The following is a 24428-nucleotide window of genomic DNA, read 5'->3' on the forward strand; positions in this document are numbered from 1 at the left end:
GTCATAAAATCTTCCTGGATCATACTGTGTGAACCTACATTCAAAACCAATGCTGTCAAAGACACCATGACCACAAACATGGTAACAGTCATTTTCAAAGGCATGTCTGGTTGGCTGCACATGGACATTAATATTTTGAAATAACCTTTATGTGTACAATATTTTTTATTTGACCTTCACAAATGGACAGTGATATATAATTCCATGTCATCTTAATATATAGAAATTCAGCTAAGTTCTCTGAGTTTTGCTACTTTGATCATCATCTGTAAGTGTTCCCACCATCTCTGGGCCTTCTCCCATTTGACTGTTTTTTTTTTTTTCATAAGAAATATAGTGAGAAATTTTCTGTTAACATTCTTAATTCTGTTTAAAAAAAAACTGTGTTCTGCCATGTGTGCACCCTGAATCACCTACAGAAATTTTAGATGTCCTGGTACCTGGGTTCCATGCATGGAATGTTATGGAGGCTGGCCATTTGGCCACCATACCTCCAGAGGTCTTTCCTGGGAAAACTGTGTGTCCCCTCTGTAAAAACAGCTAATCTTTGGTTAACTTAAGCTTGATTTTAGAGTATCTAAAATTTGCTTGCAGAAAATTAAGAGTGTTTGAGATAAACTTTGCTGGGCCAGGGAAATGCAATATGGCCATTTCTGGTAGGCCACTGTGGTCAGGAAGTCAGGGCTCTGACAGTAGACTTGGAGAATTGGTCCAGTTTTGAAGCTGTGGAAAGTGGTCAGTCCACCCAATCCTCCTGACTTGTTGGTAGAGGGAAGTTAATAGTGATGAACATTCTATGGTTTGCCTTTCTACATACACAAATTATATTTCGCAATTAATCTATTATCTTTTTAATCAACATTATCGTACTCTTTTTGTTACTTTTCTATTGCTGTGATAAAAACACCACGAACAAGGCAATTTATAAAAGGAAGTGTTGCTGAGCGTTGGTGGCACATGCATCATTAAAACAGCTGTTAACGAGGAAAGTCTGATTTGCCCTGTTGGTGTCTTTTCCTCTTCTTGTTTGGCAGTGTGGTGGTTTGGAGCGTAGCCAAGAGAGATGCCATTTGCGGCAGTCCCGCGGCGGGCCTCAATGTCGGCAATGCCACCAACGTGGTCTTCTCTCGGTGCCTGGATGAAATGTTTGTCACTGCTGGAAAGTAAGTCTGTGCAGCCAGGACATCAGACTCAAATTTTCACATCACCGGTACAGGAAACATGTGTGTGCCAGTTCATGGTGTGGCGATGGGGCAAGGGTTTATTGAGCCCTGGACAAATACCTTACATTTTGTAAATTCTGTAACACTGAAAAACCCTTTCAGCTGGGTTTATTTTAAATTCGTCTCTTTGAAAATGCTATGGAGTTCTGCTAGAAATATTCCACAGAAGGGCTAAACACTTCTCTAAAAAAAAAAAAAAAGTATTTTATTACATTCATTTACACGTTGTGTGTATGTGTGTCAATGCATGTGCCTCAGCAAGCATATGGACAGGTCAAAGGACAACTCATGGGAATTGGTTCTTCCCTTCCATCATATAGGTCCTGAGGGTTGAACTTAGGCTTGGCAGCAAGCTCCATTATCCCCCCCCAGCCACCTACCTCACTGCTCCTGGACCCTTCTTAGGATTCTTTTTGTCATTGAAAAGACATGATTTCCAGTCCATGCTTGCCAAGTAATTTGCACAGTTGTATGGATTCACTTCCTGGTTGGCATTTCTTACCACCTGTTCTTGATTTAGGCCAAATGAAATGATATTTTGCAAAAGAGCCATGTCAGTATATTTCAAATGTTTAAGCTATTAGCCACAGGACATAACTCAGGTAGAGTCAGCTTCAGCTAGCTTAGGTGAGGGAGTTGAACATGTGAAAAGAACCTGTATCTCTCCCACAGCATAAATTAATTTACAAACTGGCAATCGGTGCCCTGCATGATGTCTTGAGGGGAAGATGAAATAGACATAAATCTGTCCTCTCCCACATCACCCACCAGCTTAAAGGGAAGGAATCATAAACTATAAGGCAGAGAGGGATAAGTGGCGTGAAACTATCTTTGCAATTCCCTTGTCATCTCCCGTCCATGAAAGGTACACACTGTTCATTCCCTTGCCAGCCAGAGTAAATCTGTGCTGCTCTGCCTCTGTAAAGTCTGTCCCCACCTTGGGAGACACACAATGCCTTTATTCCATGGCTGAGAGAGGACTGAATCACTGAGAGGAGGTAAATCCCTTGGCATCCATAAAAGCCCTCCCCAGTCAGGCAAACCACTTCTTTCTGGACCCTGCCCTTCTCTTTCTGCAGAGACACTCCAGAGTCTGAAGCAATTGCCACCCACCCCACCTTCTTCTAGTCTGCAGAGCAGCCTGTCTCTGTTTTGCTGGGTCTGGGTTCTTTGGTTCCTTAACGGCTGAAGGTATCAGTCTGTTCTAATGTCTGTGGGTAGTGTTTCTCCAAAAGTCAAACCTTAAGTTTTGTGGGAAAAAAAAAAAATCTTTTTTTGCATCATTTGTATTCCAAGCTGGCTTCGATTTCGTGTGATACCTGTACTTAAGTGTGTGATACTTGAGAGTGACCCACATTCTTAAGATTTCTGTTGTGACACCAGGATATCCTGGTTTCCCTATCACAATCATGGTTGTATGAATTCTACTATATGGTCTCCTTGAGACAGCCTAGACATCCCAGTATTTCAGCATCTATACTCTATCTACCAGTAAGGCCACAGTAGAGAGAGGCTCACATGCTCTCCCTCTCTCTCTTCGCTTTGAAAAATACACTTAAGTATTATTTATTATATGTCCAATTCTGTAGGCTAAAAATAAAGAAAAACTAAAGTTGGCATACTCTAATACTTTCTGATTGAGATGTTGCAATATTTTCTCTCTCTCTTTTTTAAAAATAATACTTTTACTAATTCGGTGAGAGTTTCACACAACATCTTTTGATTATATCCCCCTTGGTATTGTAATTATTATTACAGAGTTACTGATTCAGATGAACTCAACATATAGCGGTGAAATGCCAGGCACATATTCAATGTCTCACTAATTTCTGACCTAAAGTCTCACTCACTTAATCTCATTTCTCTTTCCTCCAAGACAGGAACCTCCAAGCTAAAATATCCTCCATTAAGCAATGACCTTATCTGTAATCTCAGCATTCGGGAAGCAGAGACAGGAATTTTAAGGCCAGCCTTAGCTACACAGTGAGTCTGAGGTCACCTTGGGCTACATGAGATACTGACTCTAAAAGAAAAAGATATCACTCATTTAAATGTTTCTACACAACTGCACACCTTGACTTATTTTTCCTAACTGAGATTTGGTGTTCCAAATAAACATCTTCCTCTTTCCTTCTCCCACCCCAGCCTCTGGTACGTTCCATTTAGATTCCACATGAGTGAGATCAGGCAATACTTGTCTTTCTGTTACTCTCTTATTCCAGCCGGAATGATGTTCTCCAGATGTTCACTCCTCTTAAGGCCGAATAGTTTTCCTTTGTATATTTGCACACTTTCTTCATCCACTCATCTGCTGATGGACACTCAGTTTGTATAATCTACTATGACTGCAGTTTGTATACTCTCTGATGATGGCAGTTTGTAACAATATATGCACACAGTGTCTCTTAAGTAACACTGAAAGGCAGTTTGTAAAAATATACACACACAGTGTCTCTTAAGTAACACTGAAAGTTGCTAGGAGTGGATTTCAAGTGTTCTCACTACAGAAAGATATGCAAAGTAATGCATGTGCTTAGAAGTTTAATTTAAACATTCCACAATGTATACATGTGTCAAAAAATCATATTCCATATCGTGTCTATAATCCTATAATCGTACTTGCCAATAAGAGGAAAAAAATGAAAATGAAGAACCCTGCTTTTTCTACATTCATATGCATGATTAATTAATTAGTTAAATCTATTAATCTTTGAGACAGGGTTACACTATGTTGCCCTAGCTATCCTGGAACTCACCATGTAGATCAGGCTGACCTTAAACTCACAGAGATCTGCCTGCCTCAATATATCTCCTACATGCTGAGAGTAGAGACCTGTGTCATCATGCCTGGCTTGTATGCTTTACTATATACATGCTTATGTTCGGTACAGTGGGAAGAGTGTGCACGTCAGTGTCTGAGATAGCTGGGTATGAACCCTGTTCTGCTGGGTATCCATCTATCTGATTTTTCTTTGTAGTGGGACAATTCGAGTGTGGGAACTGGATCTTCCAAACAGAAAAATCTGGCCAACTGAATGTCAAACGGGACAGAAGAAAAGAATAGTCTTGAGTACTGGAGTAAGTTCCACCTTAACCCTTGCTACACTAAGTGACTATTAGTGCAAGTGCCTGCCATCAGCCCTTAGCAGGAGTGTGCTCGTACTGGGCCAGGCTGGGGGGGGGGGCGGGTTATAGAATGTTGATGAGGAGGTACAGCTCAGAGAGAGCATCACATCTGGAAGGATCCAGGCAGTACTAAGTGGTCCCATTATACCAGGACCTGAGCAGTCATCCAAAGCCTGACCTGGAGGGAAGCAGTGTGGCCAGGTGATACTGAGAGGATGCAACAGCCTCCTCTGCCACCACTGCTATTTCTTCCATTGGAAAGAAAGCCTCCAGTAGTAAAATTCACTGTTGAAGTGCCCTCTTTCACAAAGCGATACTGTTAATACATTTGAATGTGGAGTCATAATTCATCCATAGAACTCTGTGCTCCATTGACTTATTTTTAGTGTGTAGTCTTTTTTTGTGTGTGTGAATGTAGCCTCTGGAAACTGTGAGATAAAGCAAATGTGTGTCCTCCTAGGAGAAGCACATGTTTATCCCAAGAGCCCTTTGGAGGCAACTCAGCAGTTGGCACTGCTCATGCCTGTTAGCAGTAGACCCAAATGAATGTCAAGTGCAATTCAGAGTCCAACATCTCCTCCAGCTGTGGGTGGCCCTGACTCCGTTTCTCTCCCAGCTGTGCAGACCTATCCTTAAGTCTTGGGAAATAAATGTTACCGTGCTCTTCTCTGTCAGTCACCATGGAATTTCATCTCCTCCCTAGCCGGGGCTTCATAGACCCCTGTGGAGTCTCAGGTCTTCAGTTTTCTGTTTCTAACTTCTCAGATGGCTGACGATGACAGCTTTTTCTACCTTGGCACTACAACCGGGGACATACTAAAAATGAACCCCCGGACCAAACTTCTGGCAGACACTGGGCCTGTGAAAGACAAGTTCAGCTTGGTGAGTAGAGCCTGGCAAGGTATGATCTGGCCCTCCTTGTCATCATTTCCTTCCCTCCACTGGCAGCAAAGGCTCTCTTAAGGAAATGTACATTGGGGGGAGGGGGAGGCAAATTAGCAATGGTTGCAAAGCCACCCAAGTTGGCAAAGCTGCACTGGCCCATTCTCCAAGCCCTACTCTCTGGTTTTCTTCAGGGCAAAGATGTTCCTAGGTGTCACTGCAGGGTATCAGTCAGTACCTTGCCCATTTCCCCTTCTTCAAAGCACAAGATCTGTTTCTTTATGAGCTGGAACTACATTGGTACCAGTCCAGTTGCCATTTACATTTACAAAACAAGGAGAGAGGAGTGCTTTGTGTGTGTGTGTGTGTGTGTGTGTGTGTGTGTGTGTGTTTAACTCTAATGACTAGATCTTAGATTTTAGCCTCAGTGATGTTATGTCTTTCATGGGACCAAGAAATCAGCAGCATCGCATAGTTGCAGGATTCCCAACAATCCTCATCAAAACTTCAGTAAGCAATGCTAACATTGAAACAAAAATGAAAGCCCCCACCGCCAAGTGATGGCTTTAACAATAAGGACAGCTATCTCTTGTGTGCCCAGGAAGTTGCAAGAGCTGCTTCCACTAAACAGTTGGAGTTGGAAAGTTTGTGAGTCCTGCACCTGCCTGTCTCATTTCTGATATCAGAACAGATGGCTCCTATGGAACCACAGTGACTTTCCCACTTAACAGACATTCTCAAGAAACTGAAATACTATTCAGTCCTCTTGGGGAAATGTCAGTTTCCTTAATCATATCATCATTTAATACTCAAGCTTTTAAAGAAATCCACACACACACGCGCGCACACACACACACACACACACAAAATGTGAAGACGCCATGATACAGAAAATACACATAGAGGAATATTCAGAAATAATTCTATAGGAGATCAAATCGTGGCCTAGATGATTTTTTTTAATTATTTAGGAGAGACCAATTATAACACTAAGCAGATGAAATAAGATCAATCAGTGGAAAGGGAAACATAGTCTAGAGCCATGCCTGTCCCAAGGCCTGCTAGGCCTCCAAAGGCCATCTAAAGACACTACTTGGAAACTACTGGTTGGCATAGTTTCTGTTTGTTAGTTTGGCTTTGTTGTTGTTTATGTCTAAACAGTTCTTGGAAGCTAAGTTCCTCTATAAAGCAGCTGCTGGTATGGTAGCATCCCTCAAACCGCTGGCCTTTAAGTCTCCTACCAATTCCTGCACTGCTGATCCTTTCAGGACTGAGGGTTCCTCCCACACAGCAGTCATTCCAGCTCAGCTTTCACACAGCTGGAAAGAAAAGACTGCTTGAGGGATGGAAAGATAAGACGTGATACTCAGGATGCCTTGCTTGAAAATCAAAGGACCTCGGGCAGTTACTCATTTTGAAACTCTACTTAAGTGTTCTCTGAAGAGAAAGCAAAGGATTATCATGCTTTACAATCAACCTATTAGATAGCTATGCAGTACATTGGAAGAAGATGGCCATGATGGTGATGATTATGATAACAGTAATAATTACAACAGGGTGTTTTACAAGGGCTCAACGAGAAAAACCACAAAGCAAATGAAAATAATCAGGAAGAAATAACAGAGAAATATTTCGTGTTTATGGATAGGGAAACTCACTATTGTTTAAATGTAGTTCTTGCTAGTAGACTCCTGCCTGGGCTCCCAACACTTGGGAGGTAGTAGCAGAAGGATCAGTAGTTCACAGTTATCAGTGACTATACTGTTGAGCTCAAGACCAGCCTACTACATGAGAGCCTTTCTAAAAAACAAAACAAAACAAAAACCAAGCAACAAAGCAACACATGCATGCACGAAGCTAGTTCTTCCAACTGGATTTGCAAATTTAATGTAATTGTGACCTAAACCTAGTATTAATTACAGATGCTGAGAAAATGATTGTAACAGTGAAAAAAAGCAGCAAAAGTCCCAGAGTAGCGAGCATAGCATGGAAGAACTAAGTTGGAGGAGTTAGAGGGCCTGATTCCAAAGCATACAATAAGTCTACAGTAATAAAGACAGTGTGGTTTTGAAGAAAAAGCAGACAAAATAGCTCAGAAATAGACCTGCACAAATATTCTTAACATTATCTGACAGAGACATAAAGACATCCAGTGGAGAAAAGGCAGTTCTTGTACAAGTGGACACCTATATATCCAGAACATGCACCCCAAACCCTCACAACGATCCAGACACCAAAGTTAACCCTTTACAGATGAGCTCAAAATGGATCACAGAGCTAAACATAAAACATAATTTACAAAAGATAATTTAGGGGAAAAAATAGCATGACCTAGAGGTTAGTAACGACATTTTATTTTTTAAAATTTGTTCATTTATTATGCATACAGTGTTCTGCCTGCATATTCATTGCAGATGATTGTGAGCCTCCATATGGGTGCTGGGAATTGAGCTCAGGACCTCTGGAAGAGCAAGCAGCCAGTGCTCTTAACCTCTAAGCCATCTCTCCAGCCCAAGTAACTGACATTTTAAATACAACATGTAAGACAAAATCCAGGAGAGATGTTGTATTAGTCAAGAGTTCTCTAAAGCAACAGAACCAACAGGGTGAATATAAATATATAAAGGGGATTTATTTGTGTGACTTATAGGCAGTGATCTTAGTAATCCAATAATGGCTATCTCCTGACAGAGAGGCCAGGGATCTGGTTGGTTAGTTGTTCAATCCCTGACTCTAGTTGTCTCAGCCATACCAGTATGGTGCTGGAGTCCCAGGAAAGTCCCAGAGAGCTCAAAGTCTTCATTCTGCTTTAGATCCCAAAGAAGTGGGCTCTGATGCCGGCAAAGGAATGTCTCCAGAGCAGAACAGATGAACTTGCCAGCAAGAGTAAGGGCAAGCAGGCAAAAAAGCAAACGCTTCCTTCTTCTGTCCTTTTATATGGACTGCTGCCAGAAGTTGTGGTCCAGATTTAGAGTTGGTCTTCTCATCCCAAATGAGCCAATCAGGAAAACCCTTTATGGGCAGGCACAGCTGTTGGTTTTAGTTGATCCTGGGTATAGTCAAGCTGACAATTACTACAGCCATCATAGAGTTTATAAGCAGAGCCTCAATCTCATAGCGTTTAAGCTCTGCAAAAGGCACCACCAAGTGGTTGAGAGGTCAAGCCACAGAGTGGGAATGTAGTTGGCAAAGGCATGTCTACTGAATCACACCAGTTGCAACCTCTTCCTTCTCATTCTTGAGCCTTTGCTTTGCTTTTCTTCTTAAACACCGTGGAATGCCTTTCAGGTCAGAACAGGCAAAATCCGGTTTTGAGAAACTTGAAAGAATATATATATATATATATACATGTATATATATATATATATATATATTCCCAATATTCAAATGACTTTTCTATTTCGATACTAGGAGTCAGATCCAGGGTCTTGTGCTTGGTAGGCCAATACTCCAACCACTGGTCTATAAACCCTACCCTCAAATCTCACTAAGACACAAGCTCACTGAGTCATGAACTGGAGGTGTTGGATGTTTTAAAATAAAATATTAGCCATTGTGCTAGTTGGTTTTTCATAGCTATAACAAAACGCTAGGTGACTCATAAACAATGGAAGCTCATTCAGTTCTTGATCCTGGAGGCTGGTGCTTCTAGAAGCCCAGCATTAGCATCTGGGTGATGGACAGTGAGCTACACCATCCCATGAGGAAGGATGAATATGAAGATGACCTACAGTGAAAAAGCAAGAGTCACTTTTTACTGAGTCTGGGGACTGAGTACTCTCCCCTTCTGAGCCTCCAAGTACCTAGGAGTACAGACGGGTGAGCATCTCTATGCTGACCACTCTCTTGATAACCAGTACCATCCCCATCTGTGGAGACAAAGGCTTCATGACTTTTTTTTTTTTCTCTTGAGATGAGGTTTCCATATGGATGGCCTGGAACTCAGAGATCCACCTGCCTCTGGCTCCCAATTGCTGGGATTAAAGGTGTATGCCACCACCTTGTTCATGACCTAATCTTAAGGCTATACTCCCCAACACTGTTGCAGTGGGATGTGGGTTCCATCATAAATGCTTGTTGGGAGGGTACACTCAAACCATGGCAATCATGCACATTTTAAATCAGAACCTTATAGAGCATACTATGAACTGTCCATCATTCCTCCATATATTTGAAGACTGTCTGGAATCTTAAATGTGTTTTCAACTATTTGGTAAGATTGTATACCATATGCCTTAGCTCAGAAAATGTAGTCACTAAGAAATCTCCCGTGCTGTCTTTGGATGTCAATTTGGACCCTGCATTTACACGAATTACATTCTGGTGGGAACCATGGCAACTGAAGAACTAGCTTGCTGAGGCCGTGCTTATGCCTCCTGCTGTAACTGAATTTGAGTGGATGGACAGATGAGCATTACCATTAAGTATGTTCAAATGCACAGGTGATCTTAGAGAGGAAGGATGGCAAAGTTTGCCTACTTCTTGCAGGACCAGGAAGGCTAGCTCCTAAGACATCAACCTGTGGTTGGAATTGAATGCTCTTGGCCAACCCGGAGATACATCATGATCTTTGCTAAACAATATGTGCAGACTAGATGTGGCCTCTACCATGCTCTCTTGTGTCAGGTGTTGCATTGATTTTTAATGACAAAATGCTTTGGTCTTCTCACAGCATTGTTTCTCCCCCTAGGGAGTGTCAGCTGTCAAGTGCCTGAAGATGGGTGGTTTGTTGGTTGGCTCTGGAGCTGGCTTGCTGGTCTTCTGCAAAAGCCCCAGCTACAAACCCATCAAGTGAGTTCTGGACCTGCAGAATTGGGGTAGATAGAGACCCACTAGAACAGTGGTTCTCAAGCTGAGTTTTGCCTAAGACCATGTGCATATCAAATATTTACACTGATTCATACTACTAGCAAAATTACAGTTATGAAGAAACAACTCAAGAATTTTATGTTTGAGGTCACCACTACACGTAGTGACATATTATTTATGATTTATTAAAGCTTGCCTGAGGATTCAGAAAGCAAAGTCATAGAAGCCAGGCATACACCTTTGATCCCAGCAGGCAGAAGCTAGGAAGTGGTGGCGCATACCTTTAATCCTAGGACTCAGGATTAAGAGGTAGACAGATCTCTGTGAGTCCGAGGCCACCCAGATCTATACAAGACTGATCCAGTCCTAAAGAGAAATAGCTCACACAAAAATGATCTCAGCACCTGGGGTCACATGCCTTTAATCCCAGCATTAGGGAAGGATATAAGATATGTTCAAGGTCTCAGTATCAGGCATTCATTCTTGACAAGAGGAAGACATTGAAGCCTCAGGAGTTTCCAGTCATGCTGAGGAGAGGCAGCAGGATCAGTCCATTTTAGCCAGAGATCATGGTATGAGCCAGAGGCCAGCTACTTTGCTTCCCTGATCTTCAGCTTGAACCCAAATATCTGTCTCTGGGTCTTTTATTTTTCATGTTACAGCAGCATGAGGAACTGTGTTAAGGGTTTGCAGCATTAGGAAGGTTGAGAACCACCATAGTAGAGAGAAATTCGCTTAAATCCAACAACTAAATGATATTGAAAGAACCATATTTGCCAGGCATTGTGGCTCACACCTTTAATCTCAGCACTCAGGAGGCAGAGGCAGGAGGATCTCTGTGAGTTTCAGACCAACCTGTTTTACACAGAGTTCCGAGACATTCAGGGCTACATAGTGGGGTCCTCTTTAAAAGAGAATCATATCTGGCTAAAGAATTTCATCTTGCTATTAAATGTGTAGCCGAATCACGAGGGCTAATGGTTTCTTTCCTGTGAAAAAGTTCACATTAAAAAAAAAAAAACCAAAGCCATTCACTGTGACCCAGAGAGGTATGCCAGCCTTTTGATAAGTTCATAATTTGATTGTACACTACACTGAGACATGATACCAGGAATATGATGTCTGCTCCTAACTTTTCAGGTTCTCTCTCAGAAATGGGTTGCCCTGGGCATATGTGCCCATGAGCCTGCTTGCCTTGTACAACTATTTCAGACACACTTTCCTGATAGACCTACTTCCACTGTTTTAACCTGCACTGACAATGGCTTCCCTCCTGATCATGGGTGCGTAACACGGCGAATATCTCAGGCCTTCCCAGCCGTGTCACTTCCTTGAGGGCCTATCCCACACCACAGGCCTTGTTTGTGTCCCCTGCAATCAGATAAGCAAATGCTTGCCGGTTGAGTGACTCTGTTTGTGCTTCTCTCCAAAGGAAAATTCAGCTGCAAGGTGGTATCACTTCTATCACGCTCCGGGGAGAAGGGCACCAGTTCTTTGTAGGGACAGAGGAATCACACATCTACCGTGTTAACTTCACCGATTTCAAAGAGACTCTCATTTTGACTTGCCACTTTGAAGCTGTCCAGGACATTGTCTTCCCATTGTAAGTAGGAGTGTTAGAATGTAGAAATGTGATGCCGTGTGCAAAGGAATTTCATGTTATTCAAGTGCTTTCAAGATTCATTAGTAGAATTATTTTCCTGCTGATACTTTTCTAGTGTATTGAACTGTTTTATTGGACCTAGAGAGATTTATTTATTTGTGTTTTAAGTGTCTGGGTGCTTTGGCTGCATTTATGTCTGTGTAACACATGTATGCAATACCTGCAGAGGCTTCCTTGGGACTGGAGTTGCAGACTGTTGTGAGCCACAGTGTGGGGGTCAGGAATTGGAACCCGGGTCCTCTGAAAAAGAAGTCAGTGCGTCAGTGCTCTTAACTGCTGGCCATCTCTCCAGCCTTCTAATGGATGCTGTTGGTTTTTATTTTGTTTTGAATTGCCTTCACCATGCAGTTATATTGGTTTTCCTTCCTCTAGCTTTTTTTTTTTTTTTTAATGCTGGATTAATTTTGGGCAAGTGAGATGGCCTTATTGGGTAAAGGCACTTGCTGCCCAGCCTGGCAAGCTGAGTTTAAACAATCCTTGGACCCACACAATAGAGCAGCAGAATCTCTTTTGCAAATTGTCCTACAACCTCCATACTTCTGTTATGGTGCAAGCATGTGTGCACAGAAAACTAACTAACTAACTAACTAACTAACTAACTAAATAAATAAATAAATAAATAAATAAATGTAAAGAGCTGACTTCTTAAGTAAATTCATCGTGGAAAGGGCATGTTCCCAGGAGACCTTTTCTGTGATTTCCCAATGCCATCTGAAAGAAAAAAAAAAAAATCACTGAAGCACCTTTTCTCAAGCTGGATTGTATTTGTTTGAGACAGAGCCTCATATATCCAAGGCTGGCAGGATCTTGAACTCCTGGTCCCCCTGGCTCTATGTCCTGTGTGCTGGGATCACAGGCAGGCACCACCACACACAGAGACATCTGTTTTCATGCTTCATCCCGGTCTTTTGTTGGTGTCCCTGAGTTTTCCTGATCTGGCAGGCTTTCATTTTTTTTTTTTTTTTTTTTTTTTTTTTTTTAAGGTCATAGATATGAGGTCTCCTGGCTTATAATGGCTGCTTTTCCTGATAATCTCCCCGCAGTCACCACATGGCCTATTTGATTCTGAAGCATGTCATTATATTTAGCAAAGTCTTTCCCATGAAGCTGGTCAGTTTTTTGTTCTGAGTTTCCTGTGTTTAGCTTGAACTGTATACACCAACATCATCGTTCTTCACATGCAAGCCTATTTTAGAACCCAGACCCTGACACCATGAGTTTTGGTTCCCTGAGTCCTAACGGTTTTGGTTTTCCATTTTTTTCTAAGGGTTTTTCTAAGGGACACAAGGGGTGGGGGGGAGAAGCTGGTGCTTCCCATCAAAGTGAATCTTTGTTGGAAAGTGGGTCACTTTCTTACTGGGTTCAATTTCCCCTCTTTTTCCAAGGAGTCTGGTAGAGGCCACCTATAAAAATTTCTGGTTTTGGTGCTTTTTCTAAGGATAGACTTAAAGATTCTATTCTCTCTGTCTCTCTGTCTCTCTGCGCACGCACGCACACACACACACACACACACACACACACACACACACACACACACACACGTACACCCAGAGGCCAGAAAAGTGGATCAGATTCTCTGGCCCTGGAGTTAACAGAAGGCTGTAAGCTACCCAATCTGAGTGCTGGGAACCAAATTCAAGTTCTCTGGAAGATAATCATGTGGTCTTAGCTACTGAGTCAATTCTCTAGCCTCTGTGAGGATTTTTTTTTTAAACTGTACTTTTAATTTTATGTTAATGCTAACCGTTTTGGGTTTATATGATTTCACTTTCTTTGTTGCTTTGACACTTTATTTACTTGAGTGTGTATCTGGGTGTGTATACAGTTGCATGTGTGCCATGTGTGCATGTGGAGGTCAGAGGATGGCCCTTAGACGTTCTCTTTTGCCACCTAATTGTAACTCTGAGCCCTACCCTAAGTGTGCAGATGGGATCTGCTTGGTTTCCACACCCCCCCATGAATTCTAAAGTGAGTAAACTTAAAACTGGAGAGGCTCTAGCATATTTTGAAATATGTTTAAGATGAAATGGAGAAACTGCATGAGGGAACATTGAGATCAAAGCTTAGCTTTGGTCTTTCCGGAGACTGAGAACTTTTGCACTTATAAACCAGATGGGCCCTTTCCACCCTAATGTCACCCTCTTTCTTATCAAAATTAGAGTCATATATATCCATGGTAATATATGGTAATTTACATCCCATGGAAAGTGGCCCTTTCCTCACAGCCTGACTGACCAGTTACCCAGGAATACTTTTTTTTTCCCTTGGAACTGAACAAAAATAAAAAGGGGGGTATAAATGTGAATTTTACCATTTTGCTGTTTTGTTCTGTGTAATTTTAATAAGATCTTTTCAACTTCATTGGAATTTCCTCTTTTATTAATTTTATTTCATGGACATATTTATCTCAAGAAATGCTACTTGGCTAGGTGTTTACAGGCCTCCAGACTAATCCAGATGCATACCACGCATACATAGAGATGTGTGTGTGTCATTCATGTACCCCAAAATTAATCTAAAATAAATGTGACTATTCCCCCAATTTATCAAGATTTGGAAAGATTTCAAATCGGCTTTTCTTTAGAAACAACTTTGTCCCAACTCTTCCAAAAGTGAAAAGATGACAAAAGATTTTCCACAGATGATGTGAGGAATTGACTGAGTGTCTCTCCACACAAGAAACCTCTAACTCACACCTTCAGGGAATCAGTATGCAAAGGGCATCCTACCCCACATCCTTACGAGACACATTTGATAAACGAACACTGCGCATCTTTGACGGCTTATCCTTCAATGGCTTCTTTGTAGTGGTACTGCTGAGCTGTTTGCCACATGTGCCAAGAAAGACATCAGGGTGTGGCACACGACATCCAACCGGGAGCTGCTCCGGATCACTGTGCCCAACATGACCTGCCATGGCATCGACTTCATGAGAGACGGCAAGAGCATCATCTCAGGTGATGGGATGTGCATGGTGGTACATGTCTACAAGATGGAGGCAGGAGGACCAGGACTTCAAGGCTATTCTTGAGTTCTAGGGGCCAGCCTGTGCTACATGAGATCCTGTCTCAAATCAGCAACCAAACAACAGAAAATTTGGCAGTTGCTTCCAGTGGAGGTTCGGATATAGGTTCGGGCTAAGGTTTCAATTCTGGTCATTCTTTCCCCACTAATGTCTGCGTGTGGATGGATCATCAGGGATAGCCTTCTGCCACCCATTCCCCTTCTCTTAAGGTCTAGCCTCTCCTTGGAGTTCCCAGGTTTCCTAGGTGGGAAGAACCATGTCTCTCAAACTGTTTCATTTACCAGGGATGCTTTTCTTAGTAGGGGGAATAGTGGATGCTGAACTGGATTGGCAGCATAGTATGTACAGGGTTTTGGATTAGAACTCATTTGTATAAGAGAGAAAAAAAATCCATCTCAAACTAATTTGTGCTTCAGAGAATTCCTGTATGTATGTATGTATGTATTTATTTATTTATTTTTATTTTTCTGAGACAGGGTTTCCCTGTATAACCTGACTGTCCTGGAATTTACTCGGTAGACCAGGCTTGCCTCAAACTCAGAGATCCACCTGCCTCTGCCTCCCAAGTGCTGGGATTAAAAGGCAAGTGCCACCACAGCTGGCCCTAAAGAGTTCTCTTTAATTTTACATTCATGGATACAACTCTACATGCATGCACACAGTTTTGCTTTACTTTCGTTTGTTTGTTCTAAGGGGGCTCAAGCAATACACACTGGCCATTGCCAGCTCTGCTAGATCACCTAGTTCCTACTGTGCCTATCTGCCTCTACTCTTGCCCTCCAGTCTATCTTCTCTCTAGTGTATGCTCCACACAGAAACCAAAGGTCTATTTTAAAATGTTACATTAGGTCTTGCCATTCGCTGGGCTTTTCAAGTTTCTTCCCCCACAAAGGACAAAGACCCAGCAGTCACCCGCAAGGCCCTGTAGGACCTTCTCTACTCCCCTCTCCATCTCTTCTCATCCCTTCTTCCCAACCTGCACTCCTCCCCTGCGGTGCTTGCATCTCCCCTATCCTGCAAACACAGTGGGCATGCAGGTTTTACTCTAGCTGTTCAGTTGGCCTGGAGTGTTCTCCCTCCAAACACCTGCATAGCTTGCCCCTTCATTCCCTCTTACCTTCTCATGTCTTTGCTGAGACAGGATCCACCTTGAGCATCCTATTTAAAATTGCTAAGCTCAAGAGACCGAACTAAAGCTGATGAGACGGATGGAGGTGGAGCTCGCTTGATGTGTTTAAAGGAGTAGCAAGAATGTCAGTGTGTCTGGAGTGTCAGTGTGTCAGGAAGAGTGATAGCAGAGGAAGCTGAGACGTGGGTGAGCACCACATACAAGGTAGCATGCAGAATAAAGAACTGGATTTAGGAGCTGGGGAGAAGACCAGTGGTTAAGAGTGCATACTGGTCTTGCAGAGATCAGATCCCAGCATCCCGCCAGGTTTGGGGACTCTATCCGATGCTCTCTTCTGCCCTCCTTGGGCACCTACAGTGACATGCATACACTCCCACTCACATATACACATACTTCTATTTTTGTTTTCTTTTTGAGACAGGTTTCTCTATGTAACAGCCTGAGCTGTCCTGGTTACTAGCTCTGTAGACCAGGCTGGCCTTGAATGCACAGAGATCCATTTGCTTCTGCCTCCCTAGTGCTGGGATTAAAGATGTTCACTACCATTGCCAGGACACGCCCCCCCCCAATCAATGTATCTTTAAAATGTTGGATTTTGATTCTAGGACAGTGGGAAAAACTTTGGGGAGGTCTTGATCGGGAAGGGAACTTGGTTTTAACTGTAAGCAGGAATGCAGGGGAGGAGCTCTTGAGAGGACTCAAGAGAGAGGTGGAGGAGGCTTGAATGGGGTGGTGCCAGCAGAGGTAGAGGAAGGAGGTCAGAGGCCAGATGTTTCCTGATGGATTGACTGTGGAGCTGTGTGGTTGGAACAGAAGGAAATCAAGAAGCAATGGGGACTCTGAGGCTCTCAGCATGAGCAACAGGATGGTGGTGATGGCTTTCGTTGAGGTGGCAAGATGGTGAGAACCAGGGAAGGAGTGTCAGACTTGAGGATCGGGGAAAGCAGGACATGGACGCGAGAGGCCGAGGCAGGAGGATGGAGAGTTTGAACACAGTGAAACCCTGTCTCAAACAAGAATGAAAGCGGGTGGATGAGAAGGCAGAGGTTACTTGGAACTGTAAACGGATGCATCCTGGGTGTGGAAACAATCACATGGGTTACTGGTAGTGGTGGTACACGCCTTTAGCCCCAGCATTTAGAAGGAAGAGACAAGTGGATCTCTGTGAGTTCGAGGCCAGCCTGGTCTACAGAGCTAGTTCCATGACAGGCTCCTAAGCAATACAGAGAAACCCTGTCTCGAAAAACAAAACAAAACAGAGTTCTGGGACAGCCAGGGCTACAAAGAAAACCTCTGTCTGGAAAACCAAAAACTAAAAACAAACAAACAAAACACAAGAAAGAAAGAAAAAAAAAAGAAAAGAAAAAAGAAACACTCCACCCAAATAATAATAAATAATGATAGTGATAATAATTACATGGGTGACGGCAGATCTATAACTCACAGTGAAGTGAAAACAGGCCTCCTCTACCAGCTATGAGATACATCTATAGGCAGCTGCCCTCCAGACCATCTTTCTCTGTCTTTCTAGCTGCAACCAATTTGGGAGATTGGGAAGAAGGGCGCAAGGGCATGGGGGTTCCCGGGGCTAGTCTCTCCTTCCACTCCTACCGTTTCTTCCAGTTTTCACTCTCATCTGGAGATTCAGGAGACTGCCAATCTGCAGAGAAAGGGGGAGACTACACCTGTGGTGCCAACCTGCCTTTTGTCTCCTTCTTGTGACAGCATGGGATGATGGGAAAATCCGAGCCTTCGCTCCGGAGACAGGTCGGCTGCTGTTCGCCATCAACAGCGCTCACAGGATCGGAGTGACTGCCATTGCTACCACCAGTGACTGTAAACGGATCATCAGTGGTGGAGGAGAAGGGGAGGTACAGTTCTTAGAAGGCATTTAAAATATCTTTAATTTAGAACAAGTTACTCATAGGAGGTTATCCCAGTTTCATTTTGGTTTTTAAAGTTTTATCTGTTTACTTTTTTATGTGTACAGGTGTTTGCATGCATGCACGCCACTTGTGCAGTGCCCCAAGAGGCATAGGATCCCCTGGGGCTGGAGTTACAGATAGTTGTCAGCTGCTTCTCAGGCCATGAGAATCAAGCTCAGGTCCTCTGGAAGAGCAGTCAATGCTCTTAACTGCTCAGCCATTTTGTCAGCCTCCCTCTGCATTTCATTTTAAAATATGTACCTGTGCTAGAATTCAGGGAGGGCCAAGTTAAGATTTTGATAAGATCGTAAAATACACCATAAATTCAAGTCCTAATGCTATAAACAGACGTTAAATCTACCTGTTTATAGAAAGGGTGTTTAGGATACAGATATGAAAACAGCCTGTAAATCCGAGTTATTGTGTTGTCAATTCGACAGATTCACTCTTTTCCTCCAAGACCCATAGCTGAGTCAATTGTCTTCTTTCCTTTCTTCCTTCCTTTCTTCCTTCCTTCCTTCTTCCCTTCCTCTCTCCCTCCCTCCTCCTCTCTCTCCCTTTCTTTCTTCTTCCAAGACAGGGTTTCTCTATGAAACAGCCCAGCCTGTCCCGGAACTCACTCTGTAGACCAGGCTGGCCTTGAACTCACAGAGATCCGCTTGCCTCTGCCTCCTGAGTACTAGGATTAAAGGCATGCACCACCACTGCCTGCCTGTCCGTCCTATTTCTTATAGCAGATGATATAGAATCAATTCTTTAACACTGACATTTTTTATTGTATTATTTTTTATTTTAACTTTTAAACAAGAGTTCACTATGTAGCCTCTGGCTGGCCTGGAACTTTCAATGTAAACCAGAATGGCCTCGAATCCAGAGATACACTTAACTCTGCCTCCTAAATGCTGGGATTAAAGGTGTGTGACACCATGCCAGCCTTGGCCACTGTTTTAATGTTGCTACATTCAACTTTTTCTTCGAACCATTTCACTCACAGGTTTATTTGGGGTCTCCTCTCTAGGACCTCCTTTTTGTTTTTATTTTCTTTTGAATCCCAAAGCTTCTTTTTGTCTACACGGAATGAGGTGGGGCCCTCCTTTCTCTTCTCAGCTATCATGGGAAGAGTTTTTCACAGTGAAGAAACCAGCATCTCGGGGAAACCCTTGGCAGAGTCTAGGCAATTGAGGGGAATGGCTCGGCTAAAATGTCCCCTCTGCCCCTTCCAACACATGACACATGCTGTGACCTCTCTGTTCTTCCGAGTCCTGAAGTATACCACAAAAACAGCAATACTCTAATGGGAAAAACCATTTTCCTGTCTTTAAAATGTGTGTGCGCCTTTGCCATCAGGACCCTGTCCACCTGACCAGCCACATCCACCCCTAGCCCATGTCCTTCCCTTGCTCTGGGCCTTTGGAATCCTAGCACTGGCTTTGGTCCAGTCCTTCATGGATTCCATCACACTCTGGTCCACATCTGCACATCCTCTCTTGCTCCCTCATACTTCAGGAGCATTTGTCTTGCTGACGCCCAAACCTGCCCAGACCCTGTGAATTCTCGGCATCTGAATTCACTCTGGGAGAAAGAAATCACGCTTTACAACTGCATCGTGCTTGGTCTGCTTGTTACTTTCCAAGAACCTCCCTCAACTCTTGCCCCTCCACGTTCAGCCATCGTAGATCCCCCTCTTATAGTCCCCACAGACTTTTATTGTTTTTTAAAATTTTAAATTATTTTTTTTCCTTTTTTTTTTTTTTTTTTTTTTTTTTTTTTTTGAGATAGGGTTTCTCTGTGTAGCCTTGGCTGTCCTGGAACTCTCTCTGTAGACCAGGCTGTCCTTGAACTCAGTGACCTGTCTGCCTCTGCCTCCTGAGTTCAGGTGTGTGCCACTATGCCCAGCCTCTGTACTGATTTTCTTTAAAAAAAAAATATTTTTAAGATTAGTCTAAATCCATCATTCCCCCCTTCCCCTTTCCTTTATTCCCTCAGAACCCTCCCAGATCTTCCTCCTTGCTCTTTTTCAAATGCATGGCTTCTGTGTTTCATTAATTGTTGCAATATGCATATATGTGTATACATACATGTTCCTAAACTTTAAAACTGTGTGTGTGGGCAATTGCATTACTGACGAATTTCATTTCAGAAAAATAAACAGGCATTGGAAAATATTTGCCATAGAAAAAAATGGGTATTGGGTTTCAGTGCAGTGGCACACACCTACCACTCTACTCAGGCGCTCGCTCTCCCCAAGTCCAATGAGCAATGTGGGCTATACAGTGAAACTCCCTCTCAATAGATAAAGGACAACGGCGATTGGAGTCTCCGCAGCTGAATAACATTGGTTCCCAATGAGTAAAACTGAACAGCTGATGCGAAAGTTTAAATATGGCTTTGGGTAGCAGGAGCTTTCCTGATGGCATGGGAAATTTGAGAGCAATGCTCTGCAGAAGTGAGGAGACAGGTTCTTTCTCTGGGCTTAGCAGCAGCCCTTGCAATATTGATTCTCGTAGTGGGAACCTGATCATTTTCTCCGTCTCAAAGTGGAAGCAGGTCTGAGAATGGTAGCGGCACCATCCACACTCCGTGGGATGACGGTCACATCCGGTACAAGTCCCTGCCCCCGAAGTGTTACATCTCCACCTTGCCTGGCTGAGATGGAGATAGGGAATTAAACAGTCACACCCAGTAAGGGCGGAAACACCCACTGTGTCCTTCTGATCCCTTGCGAAGTCCAGGTTTCTGTGTTGCTAGCCTGTGCTTTGGGGCCCACAGGTAAGGGTATGGCAGATAGGCTGCCAGACCCAGAAGCTGGAGGAGGCTCTAAAGGAGCACAAGTCTTCTGTGTCCTGTATCAGGGTGAAGAGGAACAACGAGGAGTGCGTCACTGCCAGCACCGATGGGACATGCATCATTTGGGACCTCGTGTAGGTACCTGGGATGGATACGGAGGCTAACACAACACTTAGAAAGCAAGCATGCCAGCATTCAACTGAACACAGCAAAGATTCCCAAAGAGGGGTGTGTTACTTTACTTTCTCGTTGTTGTGACGAAATGCTTAACAGAAGTAACTTAAGGAGTTGAAAAGTAAAGAGTTTATTCTGACTCACAGTGTGAGAATACAGTCCATTACGATAGGGAGGCATGATAGCACGGTGTGAGGTGGCTGCTCATATTGTGTTTGAAATGCCATGTGGTACTTGGCTTGCCTTCTCCCTTAAAGGTTTTTTTTTTGGGGGGGGGCTGTACTTTTATTTTTACAGGTATGGTGTTTTGTCTGCATGTATGCCTGGTGCCTACAGACATGAGGGCATCAGATCCCCTGTAGTTGGAGTTATATACAGTTGTGAGCCACCACGTGGGTGCCAGGAATTGAACCCTGGTCTGCTGGTTCTCTGGAAGAGCAGCCAGCACTTATAACCACTGAGTCATATCTCCATTTCCTATCTCTCATTTTTATGTAGTTCAGGATCCCAGTTCATAGATTAGTGCATCCAGGGTGGGTCCTTCCTACTCAGCTGACACTCTCTGGAAACATTCTCACAGACATGCCCAAATGTGTATCTCCTAGGGGTTTCTAAATCCAGTCAAGTCAATGATCAAGATTAGCCATCACTAGTAAAAGGTTCTTGGGAGGCCTTGGGATCCCTGGCTGTCCAAGGGTTATAGATGCTGGTGGGGGAAACACGGTCTCCAGCAGTTTCTAGGCAGAGACGGCAGTAGTCTTCCAGATGCATGCAGTGAAGTGGATGTAACGTGAATCCATTCAACCTAAATGTTGCACATTAACAAGGAAAGTTACAGGGCAGGCAGTTCTTCATGTAATCTTGCTAGGTCATGAGCCTGCCCTGGGAGGGACAGGCTTCCCCTCACTTGGCCACATTCCAGGGACTGCTTACACTATGAGTAAATCACAGACCCATAGAAGATGGCAATGCCAAACTATAGAGGCCCAGACATGTGAACTTCATCATAGGAGCATTCAGAGAATTTCCAAAGATGAGTTTTCATTTTTTGGCTGTTGGATTTTTTGTGCTGTGTTTTTATTTTGGAACCAAACCTTCACCCCCACCCCACCTCTATCTTCCTTCAACGTGTCACCCTTTTGTCATTCCTGGGATGCATGGCCTTTGCATAAATTGTCTAAAGAGGCTGAAATAATTTATCCTTCCTTTTTTTTTTTTTTTTTTTTGAGATGGGGTACTCTTGTGATGTCCAGGCTGGTCCTGAATTTTTGGACTCAAGGGATCCCTCCATGTCAGCCTCTCAAGTGGCTGTGGGTAAAGGTGTATGTCACCATGCCCACCTGAAATGTCTTTGCCTAGAGAGAGGGGAGTGAGGACTGAAGACAAAGCAGGGCACTTTAAAGTAATACACTAAAAAGCTAAAAGCAGGGCTGTGGCTACAGTCTAGATGGTGGAGTGTAAACACAACGACCCAGAGCCCATGTAAAAGCCAGGCATGGTGGTGCATGCCTGTAATCTCAGCATTTGGGAGGTAGAGACGGAGGATCCCATGGGCTTGCTCTAGCCAAACCAGTGAGCTCTAGGGTGTGAGAATCTGCCCCATATGCACACCCATGCATGCAGGCAAAGCAAAGCAAAACAAAACCTCAAAGCAAAGCAAGCCTGTTTTCTAGATGGGTGACTCCCTACTTAGATATCCAGTCACCACTGGGAGTTCTTGTTTATATGTAGATTTCCTTCCTTCCTTCCTTCCTTCCTTCCTTCCTTCCTTCCTTCCGTTGAATTCACAGAGATCCACCTGCCTCTGCCTCCCAAATGCTGGGATTAAAGGCCTATGCCACTATGCCTAGATCTGTATAAAGCTTTTCATTGAATAGATTTAGATGGCACATGTGTTTCTGTGTGTCTAATAAATTTTCATGTGGTGCTACTGGTCCAAGGCCTAGACCCACAGATGCATTACCTTCCCATTGGGAAAATGTGTACCAAGATGGGGTATCTGTGTTTATTTCAGTGGCTGGCTTGTGGCTGCCTACATCTAATGACTTCCTTTTGTGCCACTGGAGTATTTAATTTGTGCCAAAAATCTTTAAAACTCCCCAGCTCAAAAACTGTTTGAAAACCTCCATTATGAGAAGAAACTGCAGCAGGTGCATTTTCAGCCAGGAGCTGGGCCCGTGAGACAGCAGCCAGCACACCAGCCCGGAGAAGCAATACAGCCATGCTTCTTGGACAGGCTTAGCATCCCTAAACTTAAGACCCCCAAATCCTCTAAAACTCCAAACCTTCACATTCGTTTTTGCACCATGTTAGTTCTGACAAAAGTGTCAGATTTTAGATTTCCATTTTTCAGATTAAGGGATGTTTAGCTAGGAAGTCTATGCATTTTCCTGAATCCACCAAAGTCTGAAATATCCTAAGCTTATCTATGGTGTCTGAGGTAAGGGTTCTCAAGCTTATGTGCACATACCCATTGGTGGGAAGGAAAGCTGGTTTCAAACACAGATTGATCTCTGGGCCTCCATCACAACCTCCTGACCCCAGAACCTTAGTGGTGGGCCCAGTGATATCCATTAAAACAGTCTAGAAATGACCATTTCTCTAGTTTCATGCTCTGTCTCTAGAAAAGGGTACCACCGTTTGCCCAGATCTTCTGATCCTTGCTGATAGATGTGGTGCGAGGAAGCATAAGAACAGAGCAGAGTAGCCAGCAGTCTATTTTTAAATAATAATAAAAAGCATTTTAAAAAAAGTATGTGGTGTGTGTGTGTGTGTGTGTGTGTGTGTGTGTACACATGTGAAGCCAAAAGAGGGCATCAGATTTCTTGGAGCTAGATTTATAGGCAGTTGTGAGTAGCCTGATGCCAGTTCTAGGAACTGAACTCAGGACCTCTGCAAAGAGCAGTACATGCTCTTAGAAACTGAACCATCTCTCCAGTTTCCCAGATGTCTTTTTTGACCAAAACAACAACATCAACAAAGAGGTACTGTGTGAGCAGCATGAAAACTTATGAAAAAGCAGCCCCATCCAAGCTTGCCCAACTGCACACCGAATAATAAACACATTTTATATGGGAGGGAAAGTCGAGTTTCAGAGCATTTGGATCTACTTTTCAGGCGACTCAGGAGGAATCAGATGATCCTGGCCAACACCCTATTCCAGTGTGTTTGCTATCACCCCGAGGAATTCCAGATCATCACCAGTGGCACAGACAGGAAGGTAAGCACAGATGGCCCTCCACAGCCCAGTTTCAGGTCTGCAGATTCAATCAACTGTGAATGCCTGCACATGCTTGAAGTGGGGGCCATGGGTAGACTGCATCTTTATTGAACAATGTGTTAATGTATATGGATACAGGATGTGCATAGGTTATGGTAAATAGTGCGTCATTTTATATAGGGGCTAGAGCATGTTTGCATTTTGACTCCCATCAGTGATACCATGGCTCCTCACTGGCAGACCAGTCAGAGGAACGTCTCCCCTTCTCAGCACCCATCTTTTCCAACCTGGTTTCCCGTTTCCAGGCAGGGACCAAGGTTAGGTGTTCATTTTCTTTAAATCACACCCTATGGAACATGTTGTTGCTTTGGACCAGAAAGGTAAGTAAGGGTCTGGTGGTGGATAAAGATGAGGTGACGATGAGATAGGGTCTAGTCAGACTGGCATAAAGCCCCATCCTCCAAA

General features: G+C 43.5%; 1 protein-coding gene across 1 annotated transcript in view; it reads left to right on the forward strand.

Annotated features, from left to right (window-relative positions):
- The window catches only part of Cfap52 (cilia and flagella associated protein 52), a 33884-nt gene that overhangs the window by 7588 nt on the left and 1868 nt on the right, over positions 1–24428 (forward strand). Inside the window, exons 4-12 of the mRNA XM_051180348.1 lie at positions 1035–1163; positions 4202–4301; positions 5115–5231; positions 9922–10022; positions 11473–11643; positions 14512–14660; positions 17583–17728; positions 20552–20703; positions 23861–23963. Of these exons, the coding sequence (XP_051036305.1) occupies positions 1035–1163; positions 4202–4301; positions 5115–5231; positions 9922–10022; positions 11473–11643; positions 14512–14660; positions 17583–17728; positions 20552–20703; positions 23861–23963 (1168 nt within the window). The remainder of the gene's footprint in view (positions 1–1034; positions 1164–4201; positions 4302–5114; positions 5232–9921; positions 10023–11472; positions 11644–14511; positions 14661–17582; positions 17729–20551; positions 20704–23860; positions 23964–24428) is intronic.

This window comes from Phodopus roborovskii, unplaced genomic scaffold, assembly GCF_943737965.1.
Source record: "Phodopus roborovskii unplaced genomic scaffold, PHOROB, whole genome shotgun sequence".
Taxonomy (NCBI): domain Eukaryota; kingdom Metazoa; phylum Chordata; class Mammalia; order Rodentia; family Cricetidae; genus Phodopus; species Phodopus roborovskii.